The sequence below is a fragment of the Oncorhynchus nerka genome, linkage group LG2, assembly GCF_034236695.1.
Source record: "Oncorhynchus nerka isolate Pitt River linkage group LG2, Oner_Uvic_2.0, whole genome shotgun sequence".
Lineage (NCBI taxonomy): Eukaryota > Metazoa > Chordata > Actinopteri > Salmoniformes > Salmonidae > Oncorhynchus > Oncorhynchus nerka.
Genome location: NC_088397.1, coordinates 35,312,628 through 35,328,508, shown reverse-complemented (window position 1 = coordinate 35,328,508; position 15,881 = coordinate 35,312,628). Strand labels below are relative to the sequence as shown.

At 40.9% G+C, this 15,881-nt stretch overlaps 1 protein-coding gene across 1 annotated transcript; it reads left to right on the top strand.

The window, feature by feature from the left end:
• The first annotated feature begins 7,464 nt into the window (after positions 1 to 7,464).
• LOC115120404 (zinc finger protein ZFP2-like) lies at positions 7,465 to 14,964 on the top strand. Its single transcript, XM_065020167.1, has 2 exons — positions 7,465 to 8,321; positions 12,498 to 14,964. The coding sequence occupies exons 1-2, from the start codon at positions 7,772 to 7,774 to the stop codon at positions 13,877 to 13,879; spliced, it is 1,932 nt and encodes a 643-aa protein (XP_064876239.1). The 5' UTR covers positions 7,465 to 7,771; the 3' UTR covers positions 13,880 to 14,964.
• The last annotated feature ends 917 nt before the right edge of the window (positions 14,965 to 15,881 follow it).

Below are 15,881 nucleotides of genomic sequence, written 5' to 3'. Positions count from 1 at the left end.
GCCTCGTGCTCTTCTGATCCACAAAAACGACACTTCCTGTTGCTGCACGAGGCCAGGGTATGGCCGTAGGCCATACAACGCCTGCAGAACGGGGGCTGACGTGCATAGTATAGGGTTCCCCTGTCAGCCCCCAGGGAGAACATTGCCGGAGGATGGAGGTAGCCATCCACACTCTTCGGGGACTCCCTGAGTAACGCCTGGAAACCTCTCTTTCCGTTCCAGAAACCCAGGGAGTCCCTGAGGTGCCTTGCTGAGGAGACACCGTCCATGTGTCTCCCCAGAAAGGCCCTCACTTCTTCATCCTTTACGTGCGGATTGTACATGGTCACGGTGACCACCCTGAAGTTGTTCCTGGCCAGGCTGGCCACCGCGTAATGGCACAGGGGTCCTTCTTCTCTCCCTTCTTTGCCATCTTCATTAATCTCATTGTTTTTTCTTTCCAAATAAACGTTACATCAAACCCCTTCTCCATTGGGTTCCCTTGAAGGCAGAGAACTTCCTTCACCTTCTATCCTGGGCATCCCATCAAAATGGTCCTTCCAAATGTCTCTCTACTCCACGGTTCCATCTCTTTTCAGTCCAGGCAAATCGCAAGGTATTTGCCATCCAATCCCCGGAACCGATCTTGTTTGCTTGTATTGATTCATTTAAAAAAATAAGCTCTCTTCAGACCTCAAACTTCAACAGGAAGCAAATCAAAAACAGGAATTTGAGCCAAAAAGGTGGAGCAAACAAAAGGTGTTGACTCTCCACATCTATCAAGACAACTGGAGCACTGGGCCAGACACTCTTAAATAGAACCTGGACCAGCACAGGTGTAACACATACTGACTAACGAGGTGACACCAATCAGTGTGTCCTACGTGCTAACGAGCTCTACATGCTAAAGTACAACCTCAAAACATAAATGGAAAAACCAAAGGCTGTAACACCGTAAGAGAATGCTTACCACCAACAGAAAATAACTTCCATTTCACATTATAATCTAATACAATGCTTCACCTTCACCAATATAAACATGGTGTCTACAGGCAAACAACAATTAAAACAATATTTTTAAATATTTTTCCCCCACTAGCTTCTAGAACTCTCATCTTCCTAAAACTCACTAGCTTCTAGAACTCTCGTCCGCTTGGAATGAGCCCAAACAAAACTAATCTCCAATACAGAAAAACATGCAGTCAAAATAAATTGTGATCCATGGCAAAGCACTGGCTAAACGCAAAGCACAAAACGTTTTAACCGCCCACCCTTGAGACAATCAGCAACTAGGTTGTCCTTACCACGGACATGTCTGATTTCAAGAGGAAACTCCTGCAATATCCGTAGTAACTTTCCATCTCACTGCAGAGCTTCTCTCTCTTTTTAGGGTTCACGAGATAGGCATGTTGTTGGATGGGGCCCAATCCACAATGTCATGCACTAGTACATTTGGGTTGACACATCTGAGAATTAACCCTGATATTCTAAAAGCAGGGCAACAATGTCAATATAATTGTACCAAAAATGGTCAGTTGGTTACATTAATAATTATGATTACTAAATGTTACATGAAATGTAAATATGAAATAGTTGGTTGCATAGTCTTCTATTCAAAGTCTTTTCAATTACATTTTGCTAGGTGGGATATCCCCAATGTCAAAACAATGTTTTAACGTGTCCAAATCAATAACCAATATGTAGAAACAGTTTGTGATAAATTGAAATCCTAAACATAACAGGTGCTATATACACAAACATCTGCCACAATAATCATATTACTTGTATTTTTAAAACAAGCACCTTATAAACTGCACAAGCACCAGAAATGCTGTTGTTTTGACAAGTAGCAATAAATCACTGATATCGATTAGGGGGAAATCAGGTTGTACGTGCTGTTGAAACTAACACAACTAAAAAAAACATGGAAATGGGAGGTATATTTTACCTCACTGGTTAGAGGACAACCTGCAGAAGACAGTCAGCTACATTTTGAAGTGATGCATTTAAATGTAGGGGTCGCTGAACAAAGGAACACAACACTTATTTGTCATCACTCATCGATATCATGTTGAAATCAATTGTGCCAAGAGGAGAGAGATGAGGTTCCACGTCCTGTTAAAACGAACTGCTAAAAACCACACGAAATCTGGGAATAATGTGTACATCACTGGTTAGAGGCCAATTTGTAGTTAACAGCTCGCTACATTTTGAAGTGTTGCATTTTGATTCAAGTGGGTCACCAACATGGTAAGTGGAACACAACTTTTTTGTTAAATGTCATAAATAGTACTCTTTCAATTCAGAGTCTGGATCTTTCCCCTGAGACTAATATCCATATCATGCTGAAATCAATAGAACAGGGGGCAAATGTTTAGGCTTCTACATTGGGACATTAATACATTGATATCATGAAACAACTCCATGTATTTTCTGATGTTTAATCAGAGATCTTTTTTCAGAGTATCTCTTGTCACATTGATTATAGCTATGCGATTTCTCTCCTGTGTGTGTTCTTTGGTGTCTAGTCCGACTGCTAGACATAGTAAAACTCTTCCCACATTGATCACAGCTATAAAGTTTCTCTCTGGTGTATAGTTAGATAGCTAGATGTAGTAAAACTCTTCCTACATTGAGTACAGCTAAAAGGTTTCTCTCCTGTGTGTGCTCTCTGGCTGCCAGATGAAACCTAACTCTTCCCACATTGATTACAGCTATAAGGTTTCTCTCCAGTGTGTGTTCTCTGGTGTAACAACAAGACTGAAAGACCTAGTAAAAATCTTCCCACATTCATCACAGCCATAAGGTTTCTCTCCTGTGTGTGTTCTCTGGTGTGATATCAGGCTGGTTGACAGAGTAAAACTCTTCCCACAGTCAGAGCAGCAGTAGGGCTTCTCTCCCGTGTGATTTTTCAGGTGTATTTTACGTTCTGATGAAGATTTTAAACATTTCCCACAGTCAGAGCAGCTGTGAGATCTCTTCCATGTGGATCTCTGCAGGTGTTACTTTAGGTGTTCTGATGTGGAGAGACTCTTCTCTGCCTTGTCAGCATCATAATGTTGTTGAGGATCCACGGTAGTCCCGTCTCTCTCCTGTGTGAACAACAAAGTCAGACAGATGGTTAAATCAAATCAAATCAAATGTATTTATATAGCCCTTCGTACATCAGCTGATATCTCAAAGTGCTGTACAGAAACCCAGCCTAAAACCCCAAACAGCAAGCAATGCAGGTGTAGAAGCACGGTGGCTAGGAAAAACTCCATAGAAAGGCCAAAACCTAGGAAGAAACCTAGAGAGGAACCAGGCTATGTGGGGTGGCCAGTCCTCTTCTGGCTGTGACGGGTGGAGATTATAACAGAACATGGCCAAGATGTTCAAATGTTCATAAATGACCAGCATGGTCGAATAATAATAAGGCAGAACAGTTGAAACTGGAGCAGCAGCACGGCCAGGTGGACTGGGGACAGCAAGGAGTCATCATGTCAGGTAGTCCTGGGGCATGGTCCTAGGGCTCAGGTCCTCCGAGAGAGAGAAAGAAAGAGAGAAGGAGAGAATTAGAGAACGCACACTTAGATTCACACAGGACACCGAATAGGACAGCAGAAGTACTCCAGATATAACAAACTGACCCTAGCCCCCGACACAAAAACTACTGCAGCATAAATACTGGAGGCTGAGACAGGAGGGGTCAGGAGACACTGTGGCCCCCTCCGAGGACACCCCCGGACAGGGCCAAACAGGAAGGATATAACCCCACCCACTGTGCCAAAGCACAGCCCCCACACCACTAGAGGGATATCTTCAACCACCAACTTACCATCCTGAAACAAGGCTGAGTATAGCCCACAAAGATCTCCGCCATGGCACAACCCAAGGGGGGGCGCCAACCCAGACAGGATGACCAAATCAGTGAATCAACCCACTCAGGTGACGCACCCCTTCCAGGGACGGCATGAGAGAGCCCCAGTAAGCCAGTGACTCAGCCCCTGTAATAGGGTTAGAGGCAGAGAATCCCAGTGGAAAGAGGGGAACCGGCCAGGCAGAGACAGCAAGGGCGGTTCGTTGCTCCAGAGCCTTTCCGTTCACCTTCCCACTCCTGAGCCAGACTACACTCAATCATATGACCCACTGAAGAGATAAGTCTTCAGTAAAGACTTAAAGGTTGAGACCGAGTTTGCGTCTCTGACATGGGTACGCAGACCGTTCCATAAAAATGGAGCTCTATAGGAGAAAGCCCTGCCTCCAGCTGTTTGCTTAGAAATTCTAGGGACAATTAGGAGGCCTGCGTCTTGTGACCGTAGCGTACGTGTAGGTATGTACGGCAGGACCAAATCAGAGAGATAGGTAGGAGCAAGCCCATGTAATGCTTTGTAGGTTAGCAGTAAAACCTTGAAATCAGCCCTTGCTTTGACAGGAAGCCAGTGTAGAGAGGCTAGCACTGGAGTAATATGATCAAATGTTTTGGTTCTAGTCAGGATTCTAGCAGCCGTATTTAGCACCAACTGAAATTTATTTAGTGCTTTATCCGGGTAGCCGGAAAGTAGAGCATTGCAGTAGTCTAACCTAGAAGTGACAAAAGCATGGATGAATTTTTCTGCATCATTTTTTGACAGAAAGTTTCTGATTTTTGCAATGTTACGTAGATGGAAAAAAGCTGTCCTTGAAAAGGCCCACAACAGCGGAAATCCACTGTAAAAGTGATGCCAACAGTGTAGCCATGATGTTGTACAACAATTGACATCTGTAATTAATTAGATTTGACCTTTATTTAACTAGGCAAGTTAGTTAAGAAAAAATTCTTATTTTCAATGACGGCCTAGGAACAGTGAGTTAACTGCCTTGTTCAGTTGCAGAATGACAGATTTGTACCTTGTCAGCTCGGGGATTCGATCTTTCAAATGATCATTACATTCGGCAGGTAGCCTAGTGGTTAGAGCTTTGTTCAAGCAACCGGAAGGTTCCTGCCGAATGTAATGATTATTTGACATTTGTCTTAAAATGAGCAAGAATAGTCATATTGTCTTGTTTTCACATTAGTAGTAACATCAAAGATTGTAGACTAGAAATACATTATCCATTTTGTTGAAACTCTAAGCAGTGTGCCAGAAGACTTTTGGTCTCCAATTTAGGCCCCTTTCTGTGTTTGCTAAAATTGCGGCACGAGGGCGATGCACATGCAATTTGGTTGTAGAAACTCCTCCCCACTAATGAGGAAACCGAAAGTTATGGATGTAGTATATCTGCCTGGAGCAAAAATGGTGATTAAAGATTTGAGTTTTTCACAATGTATTCTGAATGTGAATGGGGGAAAACTCAGGGGAGTAAACTCCATTTCCAGGTTGTTTATAAGTGCATTTCACACTACTTTGGATTATAATTGTAAGGCTCATTTGAATGTCCTGCTTAATATAATGTTTGTGTCATCATCGCAAATCAACCGCTTTGTACTTAAAAAACACTTCAACCAGTAAAATGTTATTTGGCTAGTTTTTCCATCAATGAGGGTTTGTACACAAAAATAGGAAAATAGCTCACTGTGTTGTACAATAGCCTATCCATCAAGGAACAGTTCTCTACACATTATGACCAAAGTAGGGATGTTGGATCCAACGTGGAGCACGGCATAACTGTCTTTACCAGAGTAATGAATGAAGAAGCATTTTGGTTGTTGTTGCATGTCGGGATCTTGTCATGCGACTGTCATTCAGAAAATGATTTCCTGGATCAGCTGATGATAGTTGAACATGTGACTAACTAAACAGATACAGAATTAATAATTATGTGTAATTATTGAAGATCCATATTAATGACAGTATCCATTTGGGTGTTGTCATAAAGTTACAATATTTTTTTATATATTTTTTTATTTCACCTTTATTTAACCAGGTAGGCCAGTCGAGAACAAGTTCTCATTTACAACTGCGACCTGGCCAAGATAAAGCAAAGCAGTGCGACAAAAACAACACAGAGTTACACATGGAATAAACAAACGAACAGTCAATAACACAATAGAAAAATCTATATACAGTGTGTGCAAATGGAGTAAGGAGGTAAGGCAATAAATAGGCCATAGTAGCGAAGTAATTACAATTTAGCAAATTAACACTGGAGTGATAGATGTGCAAGTAGAAATAGTGGTGCGCAAAAGAGCATAAAAAGTAAATAAAAACATGGGGATGATGTAGGTAGTTTGATGGGCTATTTACAGATGGGCTGTGTACAGCTGCAGCGATTGGTAAGCTGCTCTGATAGGTGATGCTTAAAGCTAGTGAGCGATTTTTGCAATTCGTTGCAGTCATTGGCAGCAGAGAACTGGAAGGAAAGGCAGTCAAAGAAGGTGTTGGCTTTGGGGATGACCAGTGAGATATATCTCCTCGAGAGTGTGCTATGGGTGGGTGTTGCTATGGTGACCAGTGAGCTGAGTTAAGGCGGAGCTTTACCTAGCAAAGACTTATAGATGACCTGGAGCCAGTGGGTTTGGCGACAAATATATAGCGAGGGCCAGCTGACAAGAGCATACAGGTCGCAGTGGTGGGTGGTATATGGGGCTTTAGTGACAAAACGGATGGCACTGTGATAGACTGCATCCAGTTTGATGAGTAGAGTGTTGGAGGCTATTTTGTAAATGACATCGCCGAAGTTAAGGATCGGTAGGATAGTCAGTTTTACGAGGGTATATTTGGCAGCGTGAGTGAAGGAGGCTTTGTTGCGAATTAGGAAACCGGTTCTAGATTTAATGTTGGATTGGAGATGCTAAATATTAGTCTGGAAGGAGAGTTTATAGTCTAACCAGACACCTAGGTATTGAAGTTGTCCACGTATTCTAAGTCAGAACTGTCCAGAGTAGTGATGCTAGTCGGGCGGTGGCAGCGATCGGTTGTTGATTGATCGGTTGTTCTTATCAGCTGTTGAGTCTGCCGATAAGAATACGGTGATTGACAGAGTTGAAAGCCTTGGCCAGGTCGATGAAGACGGCTGCACAGTACTTTCTTTTATCGATGGCGGTTATATGATATCGTTTAGTACCTTGAGCATGGCTGAGGTGCACCAGTGATCAGCTCGGAAACCGGATTGCACAGGGGAGAAGGTACGGTGGGATTCTAAATGTTCAGTGAACTGTTTATTAACTTGGCTTTCGAAGACTTTAGAAAGGCGTGGCAGGATGGATACAGGTTTGTAACAGTTTGGGTCTATAGTTTCACCCCCTTTGAAGCGTTCCAATCTTTAGGAATCTCGGACGATACGAAAGAGAGGTTGAACAGACTAGTAATAGGGGTTGCAACAATGGCAGCGGATAATTTTAGAAATAGAGGGTCCAGATTGTCTAATGTGCTGTAGTAAACATTTTTCATTCGCACTAATCAATCAACACATTCCTGTCTGTGTATGTCTCACTATAATAGTATTATTTAATTAAATACCTGTAAAATAATCTTTGTTTGAAAATAAAATATGATCCTCAACTGCGTTTCCCCTCCAGTCAGCAGACGGCGACGTATGTCTTTCAGGCGACGTTGCCAGCGTGACGTAACATCTAGTGGACGGTTCTTCAGAAACGGCTCGTTAACCACCTCGGTAGCTTGCTAGCCAATATAGCCGAAAGATTCAAGCTATTTATACGCTTTCGGTCTATATTAGATACTGTGTTTTAGACACACTTCTGTCGTATCTACTTGTTAACCTATTTAATTTAATATTACGTTATTTTGTATTAGTCAGCTATAGTAGCTGGCTGGTTAAGTTAGCACTAGCCTAGTTGCTAATGATAGCTAGCTAGCTAACGTTCCCGAACATGAGCTCCCTAAACTTCTCCCCTCCTGTTAAAGAAGAGGAGGTCTGCTGGACGGAGAAAGAAGCTCTGGGGCTGAACATTGTCGTGAAAGAGGAGAAGGAAGAGGAGGATGTTACTGTTAAAAAAGAAGTAGAGGGTGAGGCTGTTACAGTGAAAGAAGAAGAGAAAGACGTTTCAGTGAAAGAAGAGAAAGACGTTTCAGTGAAAGAAGAGAAAGACGTTTCAGTGAAAGAAGAGAAAGACGTTTCAGTGAAAGAAGAGAAAGACGTTTCAGTGAAAGAAGAGAAAGACGTTTCAGTGAAAGAAGAGAAAGACGTTTCAGTGAAAGAAGAGAAAGACGTTTCAGTGAAAGAAGAGAAAGACGTTTCAGTGAAAGAAGAGAAAGACGTTTCAGTGAAAGAAGAGGAAGACTCTTCTAGAGTGAAAGAGGAGGTGGATGTTACAGTAAAAGAAGAGGAGGAGGATGCAGTTTTTGGAGTGAAGAAGGAAGGGGAGATTACTGTCACATTGAAAGATGAAGAGGTGGAGAGAGGAGATCTGATTAACACCAGTAAGTACCGCCTTAAATGTGTTTTTAACTTAGTTGGCTCGTCAATAGCTCTTCAACGGAGGGGCAATAGGATGATGACTGATATGTCTAGAATCATCAGACGACGTAGATAACAAGCTACACCTTGTTTTCTCCGTTCGGTTTCCAAAAAGTGACTTAACATATATATTTGAGAAGGGTCTATCTGCTGACCGCAGACTGGGGCCTGGCGTATAGTGATTTTCATGTAGTGATGTTTTACTACACACCGTGCCCCCCAGTAGTGCCATGTGAGAGTTGGGTTGGCTACACCAACGATTATGGATATACTGACAAGATGTCTCTCCGCCCGAACAAGGGAAGTCGTTGTCCACAAAGCGGTACTGCGGGTTCTCTATCTCCAAAATATCCTTTCTTTGGATTGTTGGATCCATCTTATTATTGTAATCTATTGTGTATATTCTATGAGTGTTGTTGACGTCAACCGCCTGTATTCAATGGAGAGAGATGCTTAGCTACTAGCATGAATATGCATAGCGATCTGGAGACAACTCCTTTAGTGTTTTTATCAAAGTTGTCGGTATGTCACGTGTCCACATAACAACTTAAGCATTACGAAACTTCTGTTGGATCAAGTAAACCTCACGTAGCAAATAAGCCATTCATTTTGTTGTTAACCAAATTTGAGACTTTCCACATTGGGTTGATAATGGTTTCCACTTGGATAACACCTACTGTAACCTACTGGCATTACCTAGAGAGTTACAACCTACTGTAGTCTACTGGCATGGCCTAGAGAGATTAAACCACTTGGATACAACCTACTAGCATGACGTAGAGAGTTACAACCTACTGTAACCTACTGGCATGACCTAGTGAGTTACAACCTACTGTATCCTACTGGCATGGCCTAGAGAGATTAAACCACTTGGATACAACCTACTAGCATGACGTAGAGAGTTACAACCTACTGTAACCTACTGACCTAGAGTGATACAACCTACTGTAGCCTACTGGCATGGCCTAGAGTGATACAACCTACTGTACAGCCTACTGGCATGGCCTAGAGAGATACAACCTACTGTAGCCTACTGGCATGACCGAGAGAGATACAACCACTTGGATACAACCTAATGAAGCCTACTGGCATGACCTAGAGAGATACAACCTACTGTAGCCTACTTGCATGACCTAGAGAGATACAACCTTCTGCAGCCTACTGGCATGACCTAGAGAGTTACAACCTACTGTAGCCTACTGGCATTACCTTGAGAGATACAACCTACTGTAACCTACTGGCAAAGTAGTTTTAAAATTCCTGTATTTTAAAATGATATTTTCCATAATAATGATAATTTGTGTCTTCCTGTCCACATGTGGGATCCCTCTCCTTTTCGCCCTCTTTACACAAATAACAGACAACTACTGTGGGACTCTCAATCACAGCTGGATGTGATACTGCCTGATTCGAACCAGGGACTGTAGTGACACCTCTTGCACTGAGATGCAGTGGCTTATACCGCTGCTTCCTTGTGTGTGTTGTGGTGGTCGACCGATTAATGGAATGGCCGATTAATTTAGGGCCGATTTCGGTATTTTTGGGGCCGATTTGCCGAATTTATTATTATTATTATTATTATATATATATATATATATTACACCTTTATTTAATCTTTATTTAACTAGGTAAGTCAGTTAAGAACACATTCTTATTTTCAATGACGGCCTAGGAACAGTGGGTTAACTGCCTTGTTCAGGGTCAGAACGACAGATTTTCACCTTGTCAGCTCGGGGGATCCAATCTTGCAACCTGAACTAGCCCAACGCAATAACGACCTGCCTCTCTCTCGTTGCACTCCACAAGGAGGCTGCCTGTTACGCGAATGCAGTAAGCCAAGATAAATTGCTACCTAGCATTAAAGTTATCTTATAAAAAACAATCAATCATAATCACTAGGTAACTTCACATGGTTGATGATATTACTAGATATTATCTAGCGTGTCCTGCCTTGCATATAATCTGACTGAGCATACAAGTATCTGACTGAGCGGTGGTAGGCAGAAGCAGGCGCGTAAACATTCATTCAAACAGCACTTTCGTGCGTTTTGCCAGCAGCTCTTCGTTGTACATCAAGCATTGCACTGTTTATGACTTCAAGCCTATCAACTCCCGAGATGAGGCTCGTGTAACCGAAGTGAAATGGCTAGCTAGTTAGCGCGCACTAATTGTCCTTGTTTGGTGGTTCGAGCCCAGGGAGGAGCGAGGAGAGGGACGGAAGCTATACTGTTACACTGGCAATACTAAAGTGCCTATAAGAACATCCAGTCGTCAAATGTTAATGAAATACAAATGGTATAGAGGGAAATAGTCCTATAATTCCTATAATAACTACAACCTAAAACTTCTTACCTGGGAATATTGAAGACTCATGTTAAAAGGAACCATCAGCTTTCATATGTTCTCATGTTCTGAGCAAGGAACTGTAACGTTAGCTTTCTTACATAGCACATATTTTACATGGAACATATTGCACTTTTACTTACTTCTCCAACACTTTTGTTTTGCATTATTTAAACCAAATTGAACATGTTTCATTATTTACTTGAGGCTAAATTGATTTTATTGATGTATTATATTAAGTTAAAATAAGTGTTCATTCAGTATTGTTGTAATTGTCATTATTACAAATAAATAAACAAAAAATTGGCTGATTTAATTGGTATCGGCTTTTATGGTCCTCCAATAATCGGTATCGCCGTTGAAAAATCATAATCACTCATAATCGAGTGTGTTAACTATTTAACTGTACTAGAATGCTTAAAAGGCAGCAACAATTTTAAATATCGGTTATCGGTTTCGTTTTTTGGGGCAAGGAAAATATTGGCCAATAATGTAATGTCGGTGCATCCCATTATTCTAAAATTGATTATATTATAAATGTTTTTTTTTCATCAATCTACACACAATACCCCATAATGCCATCACAATACCCCATAATGCCGTCACAACACCCCATAATGCCAATCCAATACCCAATAATGCCAAAGCAAAAACAGATTTAGATTTTTTGCAAATGTATTAAAACTATTCCCAAGGACAACTCGTCTGAGTAATTAAGATGTACGATCCCAGGAAAACTAGTTTGAGTAATGTTAGATCCCAGGATAACTAGTCTGAGTAATGTAAGTTTAAATAGTTTTAACCCATTACAGTCTAAGCCTTGTCTGAGGGGGAGGTCCTTCTAAGCTATACTGAATTGTATTAAGAAGGTTTAAATAACATGAAGGGCTTCCCCGGTATAGTACTGTAGAAACACCCTCCAACATGGAGGGCTTCCCCAGTATAGTACTGTAGAAACACCCTCCAACATGAAGGGCTTCCCCAGTATAGTACTGTAGAAACACCCTCCAACATGAAGGGCTTCCCCAGTATAGTACTGTAGAAACACTCTCCATCATGAAGGGCTTCCCCAGTATAGTACTGTAGAAACACCCTCCAACATGCAGGGCTTCCCCAGTATAGTACTGTTTTAAGGTTATACCAAGGATAATTTGGCTTTCTGATTTTGAATTGTAAGACTCCTTGAAGTATCAACCAAAAATATTCAAAAGTTAATTTATGTCAAATTATTAGGCCATACTGCTATAACCCATAGTAACACATTGGATAACATTCACAACATGGAACAACAGTAACCATAGTAACACATTGGATAACATTCACAACATGGAACAACAGTAACCATAGTAACACATTGGACAACATGGAACAACAGTAACCATAGTAACATTGTTTCCCCCAAAACATCTAAAGGAAGTTTGTTCTGAAGTGTCTGGTTTCCTCGATAGCAGGGAGGAGTTTCCTCATTACCAGATATATTACATCCATAACTAGTGGTTTCCTCATCGCACTCGTGCCGCAATTTTATTAAACACAGAAAGGGGCCTATATTGGAGACCAAAAGTTGTCTGGCACACTGCTTAGAGTTTCAACAACTTTAATAATTTATTTATTGTCTACAATCTTAGATGTTACTACTAATGTGAAAACAAGACAATTTTCATATAATTTAACAGACATCAATTGTTGTACAACTTCATGGGTACGCTCTGGGCATCACCTTTTACCTCAAATAAACAGTGGATTTCTGCTGTTGTGGGCCTTTAACCATCTGTTTGACTTTGCCATTCACACAGGAGAGAGACGGGACTACCGTGGATCCTCTGGGGAGCCTCAACAACCTCATGATGCTGACGAGGCAGAGAAGAGTCTCTCCACATCAGAACTCCCCAAGAAACACCAGCACAGAACCACAGGGAAGAAGCCCCATTGCTGCTCTGACTGTGGGAAACGTTTCAAATATTCATCATACCTTAAAATTCACCAGCGAGTACACACAGGAGAGAAACCTTATAGCTGTACTCAATGTGAGAAGAGTTTTACTCATTCAACCAACCTGATATCACACCAGAGAACACACACAGGAGAGAAACCTTATAGCTGTGATCAATGTGGGCAGAGGTTTACTCAGTCAGGTGCCCTGAAATCCCACCGTAAACTACACACAGGAGAGAAACCTTTTAGCTGTGATCAATGTGCGAAGAGATTTATTAAGTCTAGCAATCTGACAGTACACCAGAGAAAACACACAGGAGAGAAACCGTTTAGTTGTAATCAATGTGGGAAAAGTTTTATTACATCTAGAGATCTGACTGTACACCAGAGAACACACACAGGAGAGAAATCTTATAGCTGTGATCAATGTGGGAAGAGTTTTATTACATCTAGTCATCTGACAACACACCAGCGAGTACACACAGGAGAGAAATTTCACCACTGTTCAGATTGTGGAAAAAGCTTTTCAACTTCACATACTTTGAAGATGCACCAGAAAACACACACAGGAGAGAAATCTTATAGCTGTGATCAATGTGGGAAAAGTTTTACTCAGTCAAGCTCCCTGAAATCCCACCATAAGTTACACACAGGAGAGAAACCATTTATCTGTGATCAATGTGGGAAGAGATTTATTAATTCTAGCAATCTGACAGTACACCAGAGAAAACACACCGGAGAGAAACCGTTTAGTTGTAATCAATGTGGGAAAAGTTTTATTACATCTAGCTCTCTGACGATACACCAGCGAGTACACACAGGAGAGAAACCTCACCACTGTTCAGATTGTGGAAAAAGCTTTTCAATGTCACATACTTTGAAGATGCACCAGAAAACACACACAGGAGAGAAATCATATAGCTGTGATCAATGTGGGAAGAGTTTTACTAGGTCAAGCTCCCTGATATCCCACCGTAAACTACACACAGGAGAGAAACCTTTTAGCTGTGATCAATGTGGGATGAGGTTTATTACGTCTGGCAGTCTGACAGTACACCAGAGAACACACACAGGAGAGAAACCTTATAGCTGTGATCAATGTGGGAAGAGTTTTACTACATCTAGCTATCTGACTATACACCAGCGGAGACACACAGGAGAGAAACCTTATAGCTGTGTTCAATGTGGGAAGAGATACTCTGATAAAAGTTATCTGATCAAACATCAGAAAATACATACATGAAGGAGTTGTTTCATGATATCTATGAAATAATGTCACAATGTAGAATGTTTTAACATTGTAGAAGGAGTATTTTAATGTCATAATGTAGAACCCTAAACGTTTGCCCCCTGTTATATTGATTTCAGCATGATATGGATATTAGCCTTAGGGGGAAAATCCAGGCTCTGAAATGAAAGAGTACTATTTATATGATTTAACAAAAAGTGATTAACAAAAAAAGTTGTTACATTTACCACGTTGGTGACCCACTTGAATGAAAATGCAACACTTCAAAATGTAGCTAGCTGATTTCTACAAATTGTCCTCTAACCAGTGATGTACACATTATTCCTAGATTCCGTGTGGTTTTTGAGCTGTTAGTTTTAACGGAGACATTACACTTAACCACATGCGTCTGTGACAGAAAAAATGATGTATTTACCTCATTTGGTGGATATTTAACAATTATTTACTTAACAAACAGTAAGATATTTCTGTCCTGCTAATTCTGAGTTTCATGGTGTTCACTCTTGCTTCCTGCAGCTAGTCTGGGTGTCGAGGACATGGGCTTCATTAGAGATGGCTTGAAGCTGACGATTGATGTCTCGGTGATTTAAAAACCAAACGGCCTCATTCCATTCTAAGATTAGTGGTACAGGTGAGACATATGTCTCCGGTCTGATTGAGCCTGCATTCCATAGACAATATATGGTGTATGTTGAGCTGGGATAGAGAGGAGTAGAACAAAGGACTCAATGGTCCTGAGACATCCTGGCATCTGGGATATTAGGCCAGGGTCGGGGGTTAAGATAACATCTGGGATATTAGGCCAGGGTCGGGGGTTAAGATAACATCTGGGATATTAGGCCAGGGCCGGGGGTTAATATAACACCAGGTGCAGATGAAGACAGGATTAGCCCAAAGTGGCTTATGGTGCCCCCCAATCTAGATGGGAGGGGTGGAACCAAGCATTCTGGGTATTAGCTATATAAACTGCGTTGTCTGTAAAGGGTAGGCTCTCAGACTAACAGTTAAGACTGTTGGGCTGACGGTTTCATTATTGCAATAACTAATCAATGTTAAATAAAGATGATTGTTTGAAGAAATGTCCAAGTCTCTCGAAATACTGAAATTCCATGACACGACCCAATTGAAACAAAATACAACACTTCAAAATGTAAAGAGATGTTTTCTACAAATTGTCCTCTAACCAGTGATGTACACATTATTCTCAGATTCCGTTTGGTTTTTGAGCTGTTAGTTTTAACAGGACGTGCAACCTCATCTTCCCCCTCTCATATGCAAATTATTTTAGCATCATTCGATGAGTGATGACAAATGTGTTCCTTTCCTTTGTTCATCGACCCCTACATTTAAATACATCCCTCCAAAATGTAGATGACTGTCTTCTGCAGGTTGTCCTCTAACCTGTGAGGTAAAAGATATCTCCAATTTCCATGTGTTTTTTTAGTTGTGTTAGTTTCAACAGCACATACAACCTGATTTTCTCCCTAATCGATATCAGTGATTTATTGCTGCTTGTGCAGTTTTATAAGGTGCTTGTTTAAAAAATACAAGTAATATGATTATTGTGGCAGATGTTTGTGTAAATAGCACATGTTATGTTTAGGTTTTCAATTTATCCCAAACTGTTTCTGCATATTGGTTATTGATTTGGACACGTTAAAATTGTGTTTTGACATTGGGATATCCCACCTAGCAAAATGTAATTGAAAAGACGTTGAAAATAAGACTATTCCCGACGTCCGATATAAGTTCGGTTTTAGTTGAAAGTTGAAAAAAAAGAACTTACTTTCAACGTACTTGAAGCTTATACACATGGACGCAGTATAATACATTTGTCTATAATCTATTTGATTAATTTTTATAATCACTCCAGTATTTATTTACAAGATTCAAGTGCTAATTGTCTTTATTTCACATTTGGTTTTGATATTTCATATTTTCATTTCATGTGACATTTAGTAATCTAAAATATTTATGCAACCAACTGACAATTTTT